Source organism: Aulostomus chinensis, chromosome 6 (genome assembly GCF_037954235.1).
Source record: "Aulostomus chinensis isolate RoL2024-O1b breed Wild chromosome 6, RoL_Achi_v1.0, whole genome shotgun sequence".
Classification (NCBI taxonomy): Eukaryota; Metazoa; Chordata; class Actinopteri; order Syngnathiformes; family Aulostomidae; genus Aulostomus; species Aulostomus chinensis.
The window spans coordinates 17,982,347-18,002,923 of record NC_141325.1 but is presented as its reverse complement, the minus strand read 5'-3'; the positions used below and the strand labels follow the sequence as shown (position 1 = coordinate 18,002,923).

Genomic DNA, 20,577 nt, shown 5'->3' with positions numbered 1-20,577 from the left:
TCATGGGCTGCCGTCAGGGTTGGAAATGACCTTTATTTTTTGTACCCCTGCCCAAATGGTTAAAAACATTTTTTTTTTTTTAGATTTATTGTGAGAACAATTCACACCTCTAAGCAATAACAATTCTAAATGACAGTTCACTCTCTCGTGTTCCATTGCTGTTACCAGATAAGCACTTTGACCATCTGTTTAAAACCCTGTCTAAACATCAAGGATTCCTGGAGTGTTTTGAAGAGTGCAATAAATGATTTTCTGGGGAAAAAAAAAAAATTTTGTGTGTGAGAAATGTGATCTCCCTTCTTAGGAGAAAAATTGTGATTCACATTTTTTGCAAGAATCTCAGATCCCTTCCTGCTACTGTGGCCTAGTGTCATGATTTGGGACGTTGGAGAGATGTGACAAAAAAAACTTCAAATGTTGGGCTTTGGTATTTACTGAATTGCTTTTATACTTAAAAGCATTAAAAGCTTCATGCCCCCCCTCAAAAAAAAACAACAACCCAAAAAACAAAAAAACCCAGCAAGTTTTAAGGCCTAAAGAAGAAATCTCTATGTTGTGGTACCAGTGTACTCAGACAAATTAATCGACCACTTCTTGTTAAATTAATTATAAGATGATTGCATTTTCATGTATTGATAAATCTTTTGTTTTTGTGCAAATGCCCAAGAACTGGACACTGAAAGCAAATATTTGTAATGTGCTATGCGAAATAATTTTCTCTTTGTCAAATATTTTCATACAGTATTGTTCCAGAACTGTTGTCGAAGTCAAGGTAAAACTCGCAATGTTACCTTCTTTTTAGTCTTTAGTTGCCGCAGACAAATTGGGTTGTCCAACATTAAGCAAACCACTGTCTGCTGCAACTAGTTCCAGAAGCCACAATAGCTTTAGGACAACTAATGACTTCTGTGTCATCCCTTTCATTATCTTTGCCTTGGGTCCCGGTCACAAGGTCATAGGCTATGAAAACAGTAGCAGACCTTCACATGTATAATGCCACACTGTATTGTATTGGCAGCAGAGGGGTGAGGGGTAAGTGGGGGGCTTCAGTCTTCTCAGTGGGAGTTGTCCTGGTCTACAATAGCAGTGACATTCCTTTACATTCCTTTAGAAACACTGTGGCATTATGGCGAACCAGTGTTCGCTGGGGATCCCCACTTCCACCAAAACAAAGGGATTAGCTTGGAGGGTATTCTGGGAATTTTCTGTCTCACTTTTGGGAATTTTCAGAAGAGGAAAGAAAACAAGTCTTCATCCAGTGCATTTGCTTTATCACTCACAATAAGTCGTGTTTGAAAAGCCGTGTTGTGTGTTTTGATAGAAGTCGACCACTTTCATGGGTGTATCTATTATTTTGTGTGTGTGTGTGTGTGTATAGATAGAGATCGACCTATCTATATATCTATATCTATATCTATATATAGATATATCTATATATATCTCTCTTTCTTTTGGTTTTGCCCAGCAGCACGTTCAGGCAGCATGCTGATGCTGTGATGACAACAACCGACAAAACAGCGCATCACAGTTAAGCACTGTTTGATCGTGTGTTTTTTTTTTTTTTTTTGCAATGTCCAGCACAGGAAAACTCTCTGGTGCACAGGGATGAAATACAAGAAGAGAGGACAAACAAGGGAAACACAGACGTGATAAGTTTCTTCTATACATTCTTTCAGCTAGCTAATCTAGCAAAAAAAAAAAGTTTCATGACAGTACAAATTACAAATCACTTGTACAAGGTCAACTAAAAAGAGTTCCTAGTAAGCTGTTTGGCTTGGTTACACAAGAGGAACCACTGTATGCATCTCATAAAAGATAGTAATGTTTGTCATGATGTGAATATTAAACATTTATGATGAATAAACAGTCAATTTAGTTAAAGTCACCTTTAGCATCAGTTAATTAGCATCACTTAATTTTGCCTGTTATCTCTCCTGGTACCAACATCAATATAGCATGGAATTGTGGCATGGAATAACAGGTGATTTAGTCTGTGTCTAATGGCTGCACCATAATATATATATGTATCATTACTATTACATATACTACTCTACTACTACTACTACTTCTTATAATATAACATACATATTGTTCACTCCTCTTTCTCTCTTATCTTTAGATGCAACCAATACATCTTTATTTGAATCGAATGATTGTGAGTGTGTGTGAGACATTAAGCCATATAGTCAAACCCCGCCCCCCTATGTGGCGAATGCGTTGGACACCACGACCACGGCCATGGGGCTCCCGGAAAAATCTGGCCTGGGGCACCAAATTGCTTAGGGCCACCACTGACCATACTGAAACAGTGGAGAAAAAAGAAGAAGACGTGAATATAACTCTGTTCTGTACAAGATGATTAAAATCAAACCAAAATGATATAAGAAAGAAAATGACAATCAGGCTACCTGGAATAGACACCTTTTTTATATTTAATGGTTTGACCATGAGATTACTTGAATGAATCTCCCTCCTTTGTCTACCAAATCCCATCTTTCATTAATAACTGAGATAAACTGTAATCAGTTTGAATCAATGCCATGGAAAAACACATACAATGAAAGCTAACATCACCAGCCTCTCTAAAACACAGACCCACCTGGCCTGTTTGTGAACAAATATTGACTTGAATGGTGGCCTGTGGTCTATTTTTTTCACCAACACTGGAAGGTAGAACATGCAGCATTTCCTTGTGGAGAGCTTTGCCAGCAGATGTCACTGAATATATAAGATGGCCAGAGGATCAAGGAAGGGAGGAGTGTCTGCAATGAAAGAGGCTGGGAATCCCATCAATGTCAGTATGGCCACTATAAGAGCCATACTTTCATTCTGCAGGGCTTTCTTTTTCATTCCTCTTATTCATAGACCTAAAAGGTTCAGTAGCTTGAAGACTTATCATACTTTTTGGACTGGTAGTTTCAAATAAGACACTGACCTTTTGGGAAGTATATGCCATCCTTCTCCAAGCCAGATAGATGGTCTTCTCTCCTGTGCGAGGAGACAAGAACCACAGAGGCTAACTAGTTAACTTAGCAGAATGAATGGTAGTAGGCAGGCAAGTTAGCATACCTCAACCCAAAGTTATTTGTACTCTTTTCTACAGAACGGTTTTTGTCTGCATTGACAAAACTGAAGCTGTATGTTACATTTGAAAAAAGAACATAAAAAAAATCATACAATATCCTACATTTAGAATCATACATATATTCAAATGTATTTCCTGGGTGAGGTGATTTCACAGAACATCTCGAAATTACAACCAACAAGAGGTTTGTTGACACCTGTGAGTGGCTGCTGCTACTAATTAAGGCTGATTTTGTCCAAAGTAGACACCATTATACACTCTTAAAAACAAATATCTTGAACATGGTGTATTTGAACCAGAATTTGCAGAGGACAACTTGCTGGTCTTGGTAGCTGAACTGTCAAGATGGAGGTATGCTAACCTGTCAACCTACTACCATTAACTGTACTAAGCTAACTGGCTGTCAGCTGTTCTCTGATGCACTTTTTACAACAGTATCTTTTGACACCGTTGAGATTGAGTTTTGTTAATGTGTGATACATCTTTTTTTTTTTTTTTAATCTTAGCTGGGTCTTTTTTTCCAGATGTTTATATTTCAAATCTTGTCAATCCTTCATTCTTGATATAATGACTGCTACATATTTACAACCGCACAAACTTCTTCAGGCATGTTGACATTGTTTATTCATCTCTTATGAGTCATACTATGTCATTGACATGCCATTTGACATCCACAACAACATCTACTTGATTGTTTTTTATTTCCACTTCCATGTTGCATCCCTCGAGAATAAATTTGACTTTCAAATGAGTGAATAAAATGGCGTGTGGACGGCTTAAAGCACAGTCAATGACAGCAGGGGCTGTTAACATGGAGAGACGAGATCAGAAAAAGTGAAGGGTTTCCTTTTAAAGTAGTTTTGCCTCACTGCTACTGTCATTCCCCCTAGAGACCCCCTCTTCTTCCCTTACCACCTTATTTTTTTATCTTCCTTTTTCTCTCAGTGGAACAAATCATTTAGCTTCCACTATAATGGGATTAGTCCTTGCTCCCTCCCTTCCTCCCCTCTCTCATCTTCTTTCACATGCTGGAGTGCATCCTTCAGTTCCCTCTTTTGGGGCGCTGCATCTGGGTTGTGGTTCATCTCAATGAAAAGGTTTAGAGAGAGGGAAAACTGAATTAATGAGGAGCAAATGGAGGATTGTAGACTTTTAGGCACCTCATTTCACCACTTCGAGTTCACTGTTTTTTTTTTTCCAACCTTTTACCAAATGCCAAACTGCTTATTTCTGCTTTCAAGGCAGAATGGAATTCTAATGGCTATGGTTAATTGATTATCATTACATGGTGTCCCGGCCTTTATGCAGAGATAACCGCTCATCTCATTAGCAGTAGGGATTTTAATTGTTAACCTTAACTGGCACAGATGACATGTTATTGACTAATACCATCAAATATATTTAAGTATTATTTTCATATGAAAGCTATATTTATATGTGCTCATAACAGCACAAGCAATGAGACAACAGCAGGATTCACACACAGTCACATCAGACACGCGCAGCTGTTGTAAACAGATCAGCTTCAAACTACAGAGTGCCTCTACAGCCACTGGCATCAAAGCCCAGATCTCCCATTTAGGAAAATGTTAATGACATCTAATCAAGCAGAATAGTAAATGACCCGTGATGCAATTCTTCAGTGTATACACAGATGAACAAAGAGGAATACACATTTCGCAGCCAGTCCTACTGTACCTGAGCACTCCCTCATCAGGGTGGACAGCTGCTCTCCTGGTTTTTATTCCGAAATGGCTTCATGTCAACATGCTGTGTATTGGTTCAGTGGGAAATCTGTTAATTCAGAGGAAGTAGTACAAGTGTGCTCATACCTAATGGATGCGTGCATTGAGTGGCAGGGTATTGGGTTGCATGCTTGATTGATAACTTGTTGCAAAAGGACGTGTCCTCAATTTCCCTTCCCAGAATCATCAATGTAGTCTTTGATATCACAGGTCCCCAGGTGAACCTGCCTCACCTTCTGCTCGCAGCAGGAACAGCAAGTCATTACTGAGATCCATCAAACAAAAAGTCAGAGTACAATAGAAACATGTTAGGTTTTGTCGGATATACTGGACTTGGCATTCATCCTTGCATACTCGTTGATTCTTAAATCAGTATTTATGTTCAAAGTATCATTGTAAATGTTAAGGTATATGTTTGACCTCAGTTTAAATAAAGTTTATTGAAAGAGCGTCTTTTTCCTCTGTCAGGCTGTCATCAGTTTAATTAGCTTGTTCTTCATTGTACGCTGGATCTCATTGGTCCGTTTCCAAAAGGTCAGCAGTGTGGGCTCACTTGGCACAAAAGCAAACACAAGAGCACTTAAGATGGGGAATTTCTCCCACAATGCCTCTTTGAGAAACTGACAACAAAAGTTGAAAGCTTGTGGAGGCTCGTTGGAGCTTCTGAACTCATTAAAAACACATACTTGTATCATAAGTGATGACATTTCTTATCACATAAGAGCCTTATATTTTTTTGTTCTCATTTTATCAAGCTGCTGAGTAGATTACAGCACACTTGATTGTTTTACTGAGCCTGATTGTGACATTTGCAAGGGAGATGTTCCAATCAAACACGATTTTTTTCCTCCCTCCCAACATGAATACAGATACCTGAACTTGGCGTAATGACTATAACAGGTATTAAGGAAATACATCTGGAGAATGAAGCCATTGATTTAAAAAAAAAAATATTTTTTTAACCATCTACTTTGATGTCACCTTCCAAACTGCAGTCTTAATACTGGATATATGCTGCAATTTACTATGTATTGTTTGCATTTTATCGTTAGCTCTGTCTGACTATTGTAACTAATCAATTTATTAGCGTTAATCAATTTTTTTTGCATTGTTATAAAAAAGTAGCTGCCAGTGGAAGCACAGCACAACTTTGTGTGTTGGCTTACCTGTTTTTGTTTTTTTGTTACAGCAGGGAAGAAGAATTGAATTCCTGTGTGACATTAATCCTTACTTGTACTTCTGCATCAATTGAAGGCACCACCTACACTGAAGTTGAGCATTTCTACGTCTGGGGTGGTTTTTATTCTACTGCGTTAGGCTTCTTAAGTTAAAGCCAATAGTCATGGACCTCTGCTTGTTTTACAATAGCTAATACTTGTAACACCAAAAAATAACTCAGACCGACTAAAAAGATGTGAGGTGAAGTTGTATATTTCCAGGAAGGTGCATGGCTGGGCAAGCTGTCAGCTTAAGTATGGGTGTGCACATTTGTAGCATTTGCAGTACTTGTATTGCAGTTGAAATGACTTGTAAGAGTCATGAAATTTGGTACCACCGATATATCACTGTGACCCATCTCCCCAGTATTAGTAACTGCTGTGTGTGTTTGCTTGTTGACCACTGCTTTATTCAGCTATAGGGGGCACATTAGAGCCAGTGATGACTTGTCACTCTAGTTAATAAACTCTAGAGACATTTAGTTTCTTGGCGCCTCTTGGTCCGCTACATGTGGTGGTGGGTGATGTTCACCAGCCCATATCTCCCCTCCGCTGCAGCAGCTCCACTCAAGAACTAAACAAATAAGTGGCTCCAGCCTGTCCCTAGTCAAGTGCGGGCCGGACAGAGAAGGACATGTGGGGGAGGGGCGGGAGGGATAACGAGCCTGAAAAGGGGAAAGGAAAATGTTTCTGTGGTAGTAGAGCAGATCTGCCACCAAGTAATCGTTTCCAGATCAAACAAGTGTACAGTGATTAGAGAATGATGCTGCAAGATCCAAAGAGATGAGATGAGTTCTAAATCTTTGACTCGGATGGCATTTGGGAATGAAGTTAAGCTGTAGGTAAGAAAGGCTTCTAAGATTATTATGCCTGTGATTTGGTTTAAGATTTAGTTAAATTGGGATAATGTTGATCCCTTGGGATGTTTTACTGGTTGTCCTTCTTTCCATTAGTCAGAAACTAATAAATGACCCAGGATAAACTGTTGTCATGTATTTGATGTACTCTTAGGTTAAGTTAAACTGCAATATTTTTAGTTGTTGCATATGGGATCAAATAACATAAGGGATCCTATGTTTGCATTCAGAAACAAACTTGGGGCTTTGGATATGTATTTATGCATATATGTAGACAATCATGCATCATGATATTTTTTACCAAATACCTCATTGATATCGTGACAATATTGTAGGAAGGATAATGGTATGTCCTGAGTCATTCCACAAAATCAGTGATATCGAATATTGAGAGAGAACATAATGGCTAATTCTGAAAATTACTTAACTCAGTGAAATGAAGTAATTTTCAGTTAACTGCAATGTAGTTTAAAAAAACAGGACAAACATGTTAAACCATGATATAAGAATTTCTCAAATTTAAGACAATCTAGTCCCTTATTACAAAACTCATATATGGATGTATAGCCCATCCCTAGCATACATCAGTAATGTAAAGGGGGGGGGGGCTTTTACCAAATGTTTTTAATGATGATTAATTCTATATTAATTTTTTTATAAACAAAGTAGTCAACATTAAAAAAAACATTTTGTGAAACTGACAGTATGATAGCAATAATCATACAAATAAATAATTCAAAGAAGTGTACATTTTTAAAAATATTAAGAGACAGACATTTGAATTTTTAAAAATATAGTGAACCACAAAAAACTGTAGGTGCCATTCTTATATGAACCAACACACATGGAGATGCAGTGGGTGACATATTGAGGCCGAGCCCTTTGTGCCGTGACTCAGAGTGGCACTCTAATCTAGACTTACAGATGTGAAGCGTTTTGCTGTTACTTTTCTAAACTCAGAAACAAAAACATGCTTTGCCATCATCATTTTTAACCAAAAAAGTTCAGTTCAGTTCCTTTTTTGGTCTCAAATGTTCCCTGGAGCTGTGACATCTGCGTCCTCTAGGGGGCAGTGTTGTCAACAGAGGGATTCTCAGAAGGAGTCGTGTCATAAATCACTCCTCACAGACAACCAATACTGTAGTGAGCTCTAAAAACGGATTAGTAAACATACAGGAACAGGGAGACACAATTATTGAAACAGTCCGTGGATGACGGAGGACTGATACCACTGTTACTGATATTCAACATAACAGCAAATTACAGTGAGGGTGAAAATGATAACCTCAAAATATTCACTGGTTCACCTGCAAACAAAATTTTATATAATCAATGAAATACAAGATGTACATTAAACAAATTTGCAGTGTTTTCGAGCACCTTGTCAGAAGAGTTAGTTGCAGTCTTGTGCAGCAGGAAAGTAGTGAATCTTACAGCCATAAATTTTCATAGTTGTGGGTGCTCAAGCAAGTCTGCCAGGTTTGATCCCGCTAGCCTCCAACGGCTGGCATCCACATGTCGTAACCACACCTTCAAAGATATTCTGGAACTGATAAGTGTGAGATACAGCTTTGTGTTTTAAGTATTTTTTTTTATTGCTGTCTTTGAAGTCATAATGTTTGTGTCAGTTCTTGGGAATCCTAGCAGACATACTTGCAGATTAGCTGCGTTATTACAGTGAATCATGAATCAGTGCACATTTCTGCAGGGCTGCAGCAGCCATAGATAGTTTCCTACTAAGTGACGTCTTCTTTAGAGATTAATTGATAACTATTGTCAGCATAATTTTTGCAATTTCAGTAATGGATAGGTGAAACAGCAGGAACTGAAATTTAACATCTGTTTTTGCAGCTTTTGAAATTTGAGTATCGGGGTTTACTATATTAGTATAAAGTCAATTAATATTTAGAGGTTACAGACTGTTCAAATAAACAAAACTTTTAAGAATCAGTGATGGGTGAACTCTTAGAAAGATTATTGTTGATAGAATGAATAAATATGAAATTGCGCTACTTTGGCTTTGCTGCAGCGGCCTCCCTCTGCCTGTAGTCACCAGTGTGTAGTTTCCAGCATCGATCCACCCACAGCAACATCTGGTTGTGTTTGTTTGTTTACACGTCACAGGTAAACGCCAATCAACATGAAGGGTACTGTGCGACAGATGGACTGCACTGAGAAACACATTTGCCGACTGTTTTTGTAATAGAACAAAAAAAGCCGAAATCTCTGTCTGAACTGAAAACCTCATATGGGTCAACCCCCAGTCAGCAGAACAGATACAGTGGATTTCAAAACCTTAAAAGCAGAATGTGGGATAAAAAATACTTCAATTGCTGAATGCAGAATTGCAGAAGGATCATTTTCAGAATAATATACTGTAAAGTATTATCAAGAATTATGTGTTCATCTTGGTTTATTAGTTGATCTTTGTAAACTCAAGATCAAAAATTTTGTTATGAAACCAAACACTGTAATTTTACAGTCAAATACACAGCCAGAAATCCTTTCTTATCTGGGTGCAGTGATTTCACATAACCTCTCCAAACTTAGCTCAAAAAACATTTGACAACTAGAAGAGTGACTTTGATGACTGATGACGAAATTGCAAGATAGTATGAGGAGGAATATTTGTGCACAAATCAAGGTAGTGTGTTTGAACCAGAATACACAGAAGAGGAACAACAGTTTTGGAAGCTGAACTGGCAAGCTGGAGGCATGCTAATGTGTCCACGTCCTGCCATTAATTGTGTTTTGCTAGCTAGCGACCTGGTGGTCTCTGTTGGCCTCAAATCCCTAATGAACGCACATGCATTTTCTTGCTTGACTCTGGGAAGGACGACAATAAGCATAAAAGCATTTTGTGTGAGTTAATTTTGTGTGCTGTTGTAGGAATCTCAATTCTGTTGGTTCTGCTTCATCTTTCCCAACAATAGCAAGTCACATTTAACTGGTTTGATGTGGCTTTTTGTTCTCCTTTGTTCGCTGTGATGTAACTCGTGTGAAAACCTTGTCGGTCAAACCAAAAACACAAAACCCTCTCAGCTGATGTTTGACTCCTGCAATTTTCTCGTGATAATTGAATGGCTTTGAGGCAGGTGAACTCAGCAGGCTCACGCAGCACATCAAAGGGGAACCCTCATAGCACACAGGTCGGGGTCAGTACAGCCACTCACACTGCCAAACAGTAGTTCATATCAGTGTTGAGATGTCTGGCCTCCTCACCCAGCCCTTGTCCTCCCTTCAGTCAGCACAGCAGCTTCTCCTGCAAAGCTTCAAAGGCATTTGCTAATGATGGCCAGATGCAGAGCAGACGACAAGTAGTTCCTACTTGTTTTGCAGTTACACCAACACACTCTTGACACACATACACACACCCAAAAGGAAATAATCATCTCAACTACTCCCAGAAAGATAAGATTCTCTTTATGCTACAGCACGCACTTTTGTGTTGCCATGAGTCTTTACTGAGGCTCGGAATAAAACAATCCCAGTTTGTCTGGGGGCCTTTTCCCTCCATTAAAACTCCCGCTTTTGTTTTTATTAGGGGAAAAACAGGCCTATTGAATATTCAGCTTGACGGTTTTGCAACTTTTACAGCCTTGTTTTTAACTTGGCATGTTTCCCAAGGAGGTAATGTGATCAGCTTATCTTAAACTATGTAATTACTTTTTAAGGAATTTGGTGGAAATAAAGGAAATATTTGAAGGAACAAGTGATTCCTTGTGGAGGTAATGTTAATCAAATTGTAGATTTTTATAAGACTCTTATGACTCCAATGACAGGAGAATGACATGGTATTTTTCTGATTGGCATATGTATGTAATCAGTGATTTCCGGCTATTTATTTACATTATTGCATAATCGAACATGAATTCCATTCTGGATTGCTGTTTTGTGGCGTGATGTTGTAAATAGGTCAGTTTAAGTCAGACTAACTCTGTTTAAGAGGTTGCACTCAGGATTTGAAAATTATCAACCTCTTATGTAGAAAAATGCAATAGAACAGTCGTTAATTGGAATCCCGTGTTGGGCGATCCGGCAGGATCTGCCAAGCTTGAGTAGGCAGACTTGATGACAGAGCAAATATGACAGCGCACATAGTGAGAACTTTGAGCAGAATCAGGTTTTCATAAATGGTTTTAATTTGTGGTGTTCAACATTTGTTTTGAGACTGAATTGTCCTCGCAAGCTCCTCCCATGTTTTTTTAATGGTGTTTGTGTGTCTGTGTGCTTGTAAGCAGCCCTCCCGACACCACAACCCTTGATAAATAAAACCTCTGGTTGCTTTGGGTGAAGTGAAATTTCCTGAGCGGATTCACCAAATGTATTTTAAGAGGTTGGAAATAATACCATGTCAGAAAAATCGACTTCTGTCATGTAACAGTGGGTACCATAACACACCTAAATAATGTTGGGGATCTAATTACTCAGGCTGTGCTTGATAAATGAACTTAATTAAAATATCTGTCAGATCTTTTATAAATGAGTGGATTTATTCTCTGGAAATTAATAAACTGGATAGCATCATCCAGAAATTAGTGGAAACATTTTTGTGTCTCTTGTTAAGGGGCTCAATGAGGGGCGGGGCCTGGGCTGCACCATAACTGTGACTGCTTGTAAATCTGTTTTTGTTTTGCATGACGCATCCTCATAAATTTAGGCTGGCTGTCTTTAGAGCATGAACACACACCTCTCTGTGAAGAAGAACTTGATCTCAGTCCCTATAAATCAGTTGACAAGCACCTGCAGCTCCTGTCAGACTGACAGCTACACGCACATGCTTTATATTTATGTAACCGTCGAGGAGGAACAAAACAAGTTGATCAGGTTTGTTTCAGCTAACAACATTGGCCTGTTTTGGTCCTCCAGTCACGTTAGACTCCTCGGTGCCCCTTGTTAAGGAGTGAGTAATGGTGAGTTATTTATCTTTTTTAAATGAGAAGAACTCTGTAAAACCTGTTTTTTAAAAAAGTAAAAGGTTAGACGGACAGCTTGATAGCTTGGCGCAGCTTTTCAACCTGTTCAGTGTTGTGAACTGAACACATCTGGGGAAAGGAATCTTTAATGTCCTACTTTAAAGTCAGACAAATTGAGTTCTGGGTGTGTAATCAGCAAGAAAACTTCTTGCTTTACAAGCTAAAAAATACAAAATATTACTGATTTACCAGTGGACCATTTCCCATCCCGTTGTATCACCAATTTAACACTCTTGCAAATGTGTGTTTCCATCAGATAAAGTTAATGTTAAGAGTAACCACTTGAGTGAAAGGAAAGGGGTGAATGTCATTTAAAGTTATTGCTACTGCAGGGAAAACCTGGGTGTAAATGGATGTCAGCATGTTTATTGGCTTTTGGGAATGGACTTTGGTGACCAGAGGCCATTTTATTAGGTTGGTGACCAATCTAACAAAATGGCCTCAAGTTTTTCCATCAAATAGTAAGAAAATATCATTCACTGTCAGGCTGAGACTGACCAAAAGACCTCTCCCTCACTGGGGGGGCAGAATAGATGGTGTAGTCCCGTTATTGACCATTACAGGGGTGCATTTCCCCTGTTATTTCCCAATGAAAGGTAAAATTTTACTTTCCAACCAGAATATTATAGTGGAATTTCACTCAGCGTTATTAGGGTATACTTTCGTTTACTCAAATGTGTGTGTGTGTGTGTGTGTGTGTGTGTGTGTGTGTGTGTGTGTGTGTGTATATGTGAATATATTCACATATAAATATATATACACAAATGTGTGTATATGTACAGTATGTGTGTGCGTATGTATGTGTGTGTATATGTATATATGTGTATATGTATGTATGTATATATATGTGTATATATGTATATGTATATATGTATATGTATATATATGTGTATATATGTATGTGTGTATATATGTATATATATATGTATATATGTATATAAATTTGTGTGTGTACAGTATATGCATTTATCTATCTCTATCCATCTCTACATCTGTCTCTCTATCAAGCAATCATATTCCCTTGACGTCACTGTTGTTCTTATATTATTTATATATCTTATGTGTTGTTATTACATATATTTTAATATATAATTATCATAGGGGCGCCATAGATAAGATTTTGGACTTGATTGGAGTGGAACCAGATTGGATGACATCATATTTGTGCAGAGGAGATTAAGCTGGTTTTGTGTTGATCTTGTGTCCTCAGCTGCAGGGAGATGCTGCTCTGCTGGTTAATATTTAACTTTTTACTTAAACACTTTCTCTGCTGCTCTTTTGTCTTGATAATTGGATGTTTTTCAGCCATTAGTTGAAAATACGTGCAGGCTGAGGACTGACTGCAGGTAATAAACCACACTAGCTTGCCATGTGCTTCACCTGGAGGCCCAGCGTTGGAGAGGCCGCTGCTCCCCAAACAGTCAACTTTCCTCTTATAGTCCACAGATCGTTTGGCTGTCATCTGAAGAAGTTGTCTAATCTTAGCTGTGAACTCTATCTGTCTCTCTCCGAGCAGAGCTGCTGGGTATAGGCTCACTGTTGGGGAGCTTTTGGACTCAGTTGTGATTGCTGCCTGCAACTTGTAGGAGGAATTTAGAATGATAATAACAGGTAAGTCACATTTATGGATTTTGACTGCAGCAAGTGAGGAAACATTTGTTGATGTTGGGGACTCAGGGAGGGGGTTTGATGCATCAATGATCCTGCAGATTTGAGATAACTTGTATGATGTGATCTGTTATGATGTGAACATCTGTTAATTCTGCAAATTTAAGCTGAATTGGTGATTTTGGTCAGGACAAAATCGACTTTTCATGCTCTGTTCGTAAATCTGAGTATATCCTGCTCCCTCCTTCAGGTGTGCGTTCTGGCAGCCCATGGAACAGGACACGTGGGAGATGTTTGGTCAGTTTAATGTGTATTTTTATTGAATTCACAGGCTTTGCATGGTGTTTGCAAGAGGTGTTTGTCTTTTAGGGGTCAATTTCATTTTTGGAGAATCTGAATATCAATATGAAGAGAAGTAGGGTTGGGTATTGTTTGGATTTTACAGAGTCCGATTCAGATTCTCAATATCGATTCCTGTTCTAAACAATTCTTGATTCCGATTCTTTGAGATGAAAGTCATCAGGTCACAGCCTATTCATCAGGAGAATTTGTTTTTGTTTGAAAAAGTCTTTACACAGGCCAATGTATTTATTCACATTGCCAGTTTTAGTCGAAAAACAAAGATCTGCAGCCCAGATGGACGTATATGTATATGATGTATTTTGCAAGCGTTCAACGGCTATAAACAGATATACACAGTTTAAGCAGGTTTCTTAAGAATGAGACAACCATAATTTTCACCTACCGGATTCTGTTTGCAACGAGGAGTTGCTGGCTGATGATGAAGGTTGACTGTTAGAAGTGGCGGAAGCAACAGGAGCAGGAGAGCGACGCCACAAGTTGAACATTTGCTCATTGTTACACCATACAGGCCAAGATGTTTTGTCATGTTTGTGGTGCATCCGCCTTTGATAGAAGTTGTTTTTTCGCACATGTTGCACTGTGCTACTCCTTCCTCTTTCAAATTAAAATGAAGCCAGACTTTGGAGCGTTTTTTGCAGTCCATGTTCAGATGACTGATATTCTTGCTAGCGGACGCACAGAGTACGCCGAGCGGAGTGATACACGCCCCGAAAACAAACTAGTGCAGGCACCCGGAACCAAAATAAAAAATCGAAATACAAAAAGCTGCTTAATGGTTCCGGAACCAGATGTTAGGAACCGGTTCCAAATAGGAACCAGTTCTCGGTACCCAACCCTAAAGAGGAGGATAGCATAAAATCCTCACCTGTGTTTGTAGCTCCACAGTTTTTTTGTGTGAGATACATGTTGGTTATATTAAGACCCTTTGATCCAGAGATCTTCAAATATGGAGCTATCTTGTATCTTTTGGAGGGAACATGCTTGTTTTGAAGAAGTACATAAAGAAAACAGAAGACGAGCACAAAAAAACATACTTCACTTACTTGAACACACATGGTCCTGGATTTAGGCGGAATGGTGTATTTGAATTTCATTTACACTGAAAGAAATATAAAATGTGCTAATGTGCTGTGGTCGCATATTGTGTGCATGCTTCCTTACATTTCAAGAATATGCTTTTTAGGTTGGGACTTCACTACAGAATCACAATGTGCATCTAATGTTGCGCGCCATATGTTTGACTCAAATTACTCATCTTTACTGCATTGTGAAAATTGCAACTCTTACAATTTGCAACTCTTACAATTAGAACATTTGGGAAGATTATGATTTCAAAAATTCCAGAAATTGTGCCACTCTGAGTTTCAGGGCTTCTTTTGTATATCAAACTAAAACTCACATCGATGCTAATTCAGTCTGTTATTGCAAATTCATATTGATGTGTTGAGGCATTTAAAACTTGGAGGTTTATATGTTCAGTTGTTACAGGTGGTTGGAGGATTTGGTTTGTGACAGTGTGGTTTCTTCACAACAAACCCCCAACAAAAGTTGGTTGTAAGTTTGCAATTTTGTATTAACTAGATTATTACAAAAGGGAGTGATTTTCTTGTAGTAACGTTGTGTCTAAATGTAAGAACTCTCATGGGTTTGGTGCTGAAACTAGCATTTGAATGACTTGGCAAGGCAGGGTTTCCGCCAGTGTGTTATAGGCATGGCTGACTGCAAGGCCTAACTTGCCTGAGTTTTTGCAGCGCTAACACTTTTTTTAATATTACAATTCACTCTTATTATTAAATGTGACTGTTTTTTTTAAGACTTGTTTTAAGATTCGGTAGGACTTCGAATTTTAATGCAAAAACTTATTATTTTTATTTTAAAAGTATTTCTTTTGTGTGTGTGTGTGTGTGTGTGTGTGTGTGTGTTATTTTTAAAAAACAACACTCCAAGACTGTACAGTTTTGTAAGGTTCTTCATTTGTAGATATTTATTTAAGCATGTTCAACTGGGCTCTTATAAGAACACATGATTATGTAGGCGGCACGGTGGTGAAGTGGTTAGCATTGTTGCCTCACAGCAAGACGGTTCGAGGTTCAAGCTCTGGCTCAAGCTTGAGTCTTTCCTGTATGGAGTCTCCATGTTCTCCCTGTGCCTGCATGGGTTCTCTCTGGTACTCCAGCTTCCTCCCACAGTCCAAAGACATCAAGAGGGGACAAGGCTGATTGATACTCTAAATTGACCGTAGGTGTGACTGTGAGTGTGGATGGTTGTCTGTCTCTATGTGTTGGCCCTGTGATGGACTGGTGACCTGTCCAGGGTGAACCCTGCCTCTCGCCCGACAGCCATTGGGATAGGCTCCAGCCCCCCAGCTACCGTTAACAGGATAAGCAGAAGAAAATGGATGGATGGATGATTATGTAGTCATATTTTCAAATCTCCTGTCAACTTCTAGTATTGACTTGATTTAGGGCCCTATGGAATCACACCTCTTCTAAATTCACAATTCCATCTTTGCATCTGTTATATGTTGGGCTTAGCCATCTGTTAATTGCTGGCCCTTGCTTTTAGTTTTTGACTGAATACAAGAAAGTGGTTCAACAGTCACACAAAGGCAAGTCATTCTACTCAGAAGCTGTAGGTCTACACTTTTTTTCAACATATTTCATGTTGTGTTTCTATCTGCTGGGAGGCAGAGAAATACAGCTTTAAGTGCATATTGACGATTGTATGAAATAATTATTTACAAAAATGCAGAGCTGTGTTTAGCTGCAAATGGGTTAAACCTGTCTCTATTGCTGCTTAATAAAGCAAGAGTAGACCCATATGGACCTTGTTTAAGACCACTTGGGGGCTTTGATCCCACTTTGGGAGTCTAGGGGACCTGTGGTCAGTAGTCTTCTTGCTTTAACATGGTTTAAAATAGCGTCTGAAGTAATGTGTGTGTGTGTGTGTGTGTGTGTGTGTGTGTGTGTGTAAAAATGGCCTGGTCTAAATGACTTTATAAAACAATCTGAGCCAACCTTGTCTGTACTCCTCCAGGTGCTCATTTAAAATCTGTCTCTTGACTTTTCCCCTCCTCCTTTTTATGAGAAGAGAATAGCTCTTTTGTTACAGTTCATAATGTAGCCATTGATGAACCAGAACGGTGCACACAGGGACCTCTATGTTCATAAATGTCAGACACAAAGTTGAAATAGCAGAAGCTTGTGCTGTCGTTCACATTCAGATGGCTTCAGCTTTCATAAAAAATAACAGACTGTATGGATGTTTTTTAAGCAGACTTTTGATTTTCTATGTCAAATTTTAAAAAAGTTTAACAGCTCTTGTGTCAAGCACAACTTTTGTCTGCATCCTGAGATTCCAATCAAGCAAACTTAATGTAGCTTGTGTGTCTGTCTGTGTCTGTGTCTGTGTCTGTGTCTGTGGTTGTTTGTATTAGGGCCTGAGCCTGAAGGTACTTCGGGCGAAGACCCTATTATGTTTATTATTATTTTTCAAAAATTGTCAGGTCCCTTAATACCCAGTAATTAACAAATTTTCTGGTAGTTATTCTAAGACTTAAGTCATTTTAAATTTCTAAACTTTCACCCTTAAGAGGAAGGTAAGAAAAATTGTCATTTCATAAATTAAACTTTTTGACTAGTGAATGCAGTGTTTTATTTACAGCTTAACCACTTTATGTCCTGGATAGCTTCCTTATACAGGATATATAAAAATATCTTTTGCTGCTCAACTGTCCGTGTGTTTCAACTAATTGGATTTGTGACTAATGGGTCCTGTGTGTTTTGTCTCAGTTTGCAGGCTGCATGGTAACCTGGACTTGATGCATGGCAGTTGCATGACGCCAACAGATCTTGTTGTGGGACTGAGAGCGCACAGCAGCAGCCATGGCCCAAACCCTGCAAGTGAATGGCAATAGTCCAGGTAACCATGCCAATTTGTTTTTTAATTTTCACATGACTGAAACTGTTAATTTGAATTACCACTTGGGATGCACCTATTGTGGGGCAAATGTGTGACGGCACCTAACTGCTATTTTTGTTGTTAGCAGGCCAGTCTTAGTCTGACTAACATAAATCTACTATTAAGCTTAGAAATGATTTATGCATTTATATTTGTTTATACAAAGGCTAAATACCCCATTGATGAGGAGCACCTTAAGTATTTTTATCCCTCAAAGTCTGCGAAAGGAAGATGATAGCTGTTATGATCACATTACTCATCACATGATCCCGATACTGCGGCGTTGTGGTTACTACCACATTACCCCTGTATGTTAAGTGAATGCATGTTGCCTCTTGAACAAACTGCTCATCCTGGCGAAGTAAAACTCAGCTAGATGATGAGTTTCAGGCTCAGCCGGGAATTTCATGTGCTTAGCGCTTCAAACACATCTTTTTATGCACGTGTCAACCATATTGATGAAAAAAGATTATTTCCAAGACTTTGTGTCGTTCACATGGTGGTCATTAGGTGAATAAACATATAACATTTAAGCCAGTCAGTTGCAGTGATGTACGGAAGATTACGTACAAAAAAATCAGATCACTCATGAATGATAAACATTAGCTTTTAGTCGAAAAGAAAATCTTTTTCTCAGAGCTATGAAGCTCCTTTGTCAATTATTCATGCACCTCTTGTCCCGCTGAGTGTTCCCACTGCTGATGGTGCTACTCATATGGAGATACCCATGCCTCAGTGTGAAATAAACACTGTCATCCGAGGCAGGCATAGCACCGACCACACACCTGCGGATGGCTGACATTCCTGGGTTGACTAACAGGAGCAAGTGAAGCTTCCTTTTTCAAATAACTCCAGGAATGCTGGAAACATGAAGAACACGTGCTTTCAGGACATTAAGACAGCTGCAGTCTCCCAACACATGCAGGTGATACCATTGGTGTAGAGATAGTTAATGAGCTTGTCTCAAAAAGAAAAGTTTCAAAGGCCACAACTTGTTTAATTATTTTCTTTGCAGAAGGTGAAAAATGCTGAGGAATGCTATGCTAACCCTGCTAACCTCCTCCCCCAACAAAAGTAAAAATAGCTTCACTGCAGTGTTGGCAGTTAACATGCCAATGTGGTCACCTGCTGTGCCAAAAGAATTTTAGAGAAGACTGCAAAACTTAATCTTCAGTGTGGGAAGTCTTCAGTGCTGTAAACTTGATGATATTCAGTCAAAAGCTGTTTCTTAATCAGTAATATTTTACATGGATCAGTTTGCTCTTTTCATTTAATGGTAAACCTGAGATGCAAACTTGATCAGTGGTGTTTGAAAGTGGAAGATATTTAGAAGATGGGTAGATTCTGAATAAATATTCTGTTCAGTTGCATTATGGGTAGTGTAGCGATCCAGTGGCAGAGTCAAACCATGCCGCTTCAATTTCAATTTCCATATCTGATTTACTGAGTCATGTCTGCGGTGGACCATAACTGAAGTTTGGCTGCAGCATGCTCAATCTTGACTCTTCTCTTCAAACAAGCATGTATTGGATAGCCTCATCTCACGTCTGTCCGGAGAAACACTATTAGCAGTCTGTAATTTTTGATATCTGTTGAATATTTGGTTTGAATTTAGTTTGAATGAATGAATGAATGAATACTTTATTTCAAACATGTGAACAATACATTACACTTGAAGCACTAATTGATTAAAACCTTTGTATGTTTGAAAAGGAGTAGGATGAAGCTTTAGCTTATGAATCCCCACCCCTTCTCCACTTAGTACCTTGTACTATAGGTTATCATACTTCCTGTTTCTGCCTAAATTACCAAATCTGTAATGAAATTTGACCAATGAGAACAAGCTGACCAGGAAATTTCTCTGATAAGATGCTGCGTACTTGTACAAAACTATATTTCCAACTCACCTCCCTACTTTGTACGTACATGGTAAGTAAGTATGTGACAGTAAAATTCTATCTTTATATCTTTATTTTTGCTCTATTTCAAAGTGACTGAAAATCCTGTTGTGTGCTGCAGGCATAAGAAGTCTCACACTGAATAAGTGCTGGTGTTTGGATATGGGAAACCTCAGTGCGTTAAGTACTCTGAAAGCACATACCTTCAAGAAGGAGTAGAATACCACAAAGTTATATCCTGCCAATGACCTTGAACTGTCTCCAGGATCCATGATCTACAATTGGATCCAAATCATCTCTAAAATGTAATCATTCCGAATATTACCTAGCTTTCCCCTGAATTTCATCTAAATTGGCCGATTCATTTTTATTAAAAGTGCTGTTTATGAAATGTTGGCATGATTATTGAACCTGAACATGCCAACTTTTAGGAAATGTTTATTTTATCCTGTTTTAGCACCGTACAAGAGGACCTACCTGCTTGTGTTCTACAACATTGCTGTTGACTTTGGCCATGCTGGCTTCTCACTGCTGTTTTACACAACTCCTCCTACCCCCTTGGTTATTGGATCTGCAATCTCAAATTAGCACAATTGGACAAACCGAAAGCTTAGCCGATAGACTAACCCTAGTATTCATCTGATGCTAAGATAACAATGTTTTGTAATTTATAACAGGGATCTCTGGAGCTCTGTAATGCAGCCAGAGAAGGGAGAGTAGATTGTGTGACATTAAAAATGACAAGTGCATTTCCAAAATGTTAGAATGTTAATACCAGATTTTATCAAAATGTATCTTCATTTTTAAGATCTCTATTTATCAGACACAAACTAGTGATCACCTTACCTCCTTTGCAGAGGTAGCAAAG

General features: G+C 38.7%; 1 protein-coding gene across 6 annotated transcripts in view; it reads left to right on the top strand.

Annotated features, from left to right (window-relative positions):
* Positions 1–20,577, top strand: part of kank1a (KN motif and ankyrin repeat domains 1a) — a 58,129-nt gene that overhangs the window by 15,495 nt on the left and 22,057 nt on the right. For 2 of the 6 annotated variants that reach the window (XM_086206887.1, XM_086206889.1), the window contains exon 2: positions 17,643–17,772. In XM_086206887.1, coding sequence (XP_086063013.1) covers positions 17,736–17,772 — 37 coding nt within the window. In that variant the 5' untranslated portion in view covers positions 17,643–17,735. Of the gene's footprint in view, positions 1–6,869; positions 6,890–11,694; positions 11,818–13,396; positions 13,492–13,730; positions 13,786–17,642; positions 17,773–20,577 lie in introns of those variants that run through there. The other 4 variants (XM_086206888.1, XM_086206892.1, XM_086206891.1 and 1 more) reach the window with 4 other exon arrangements.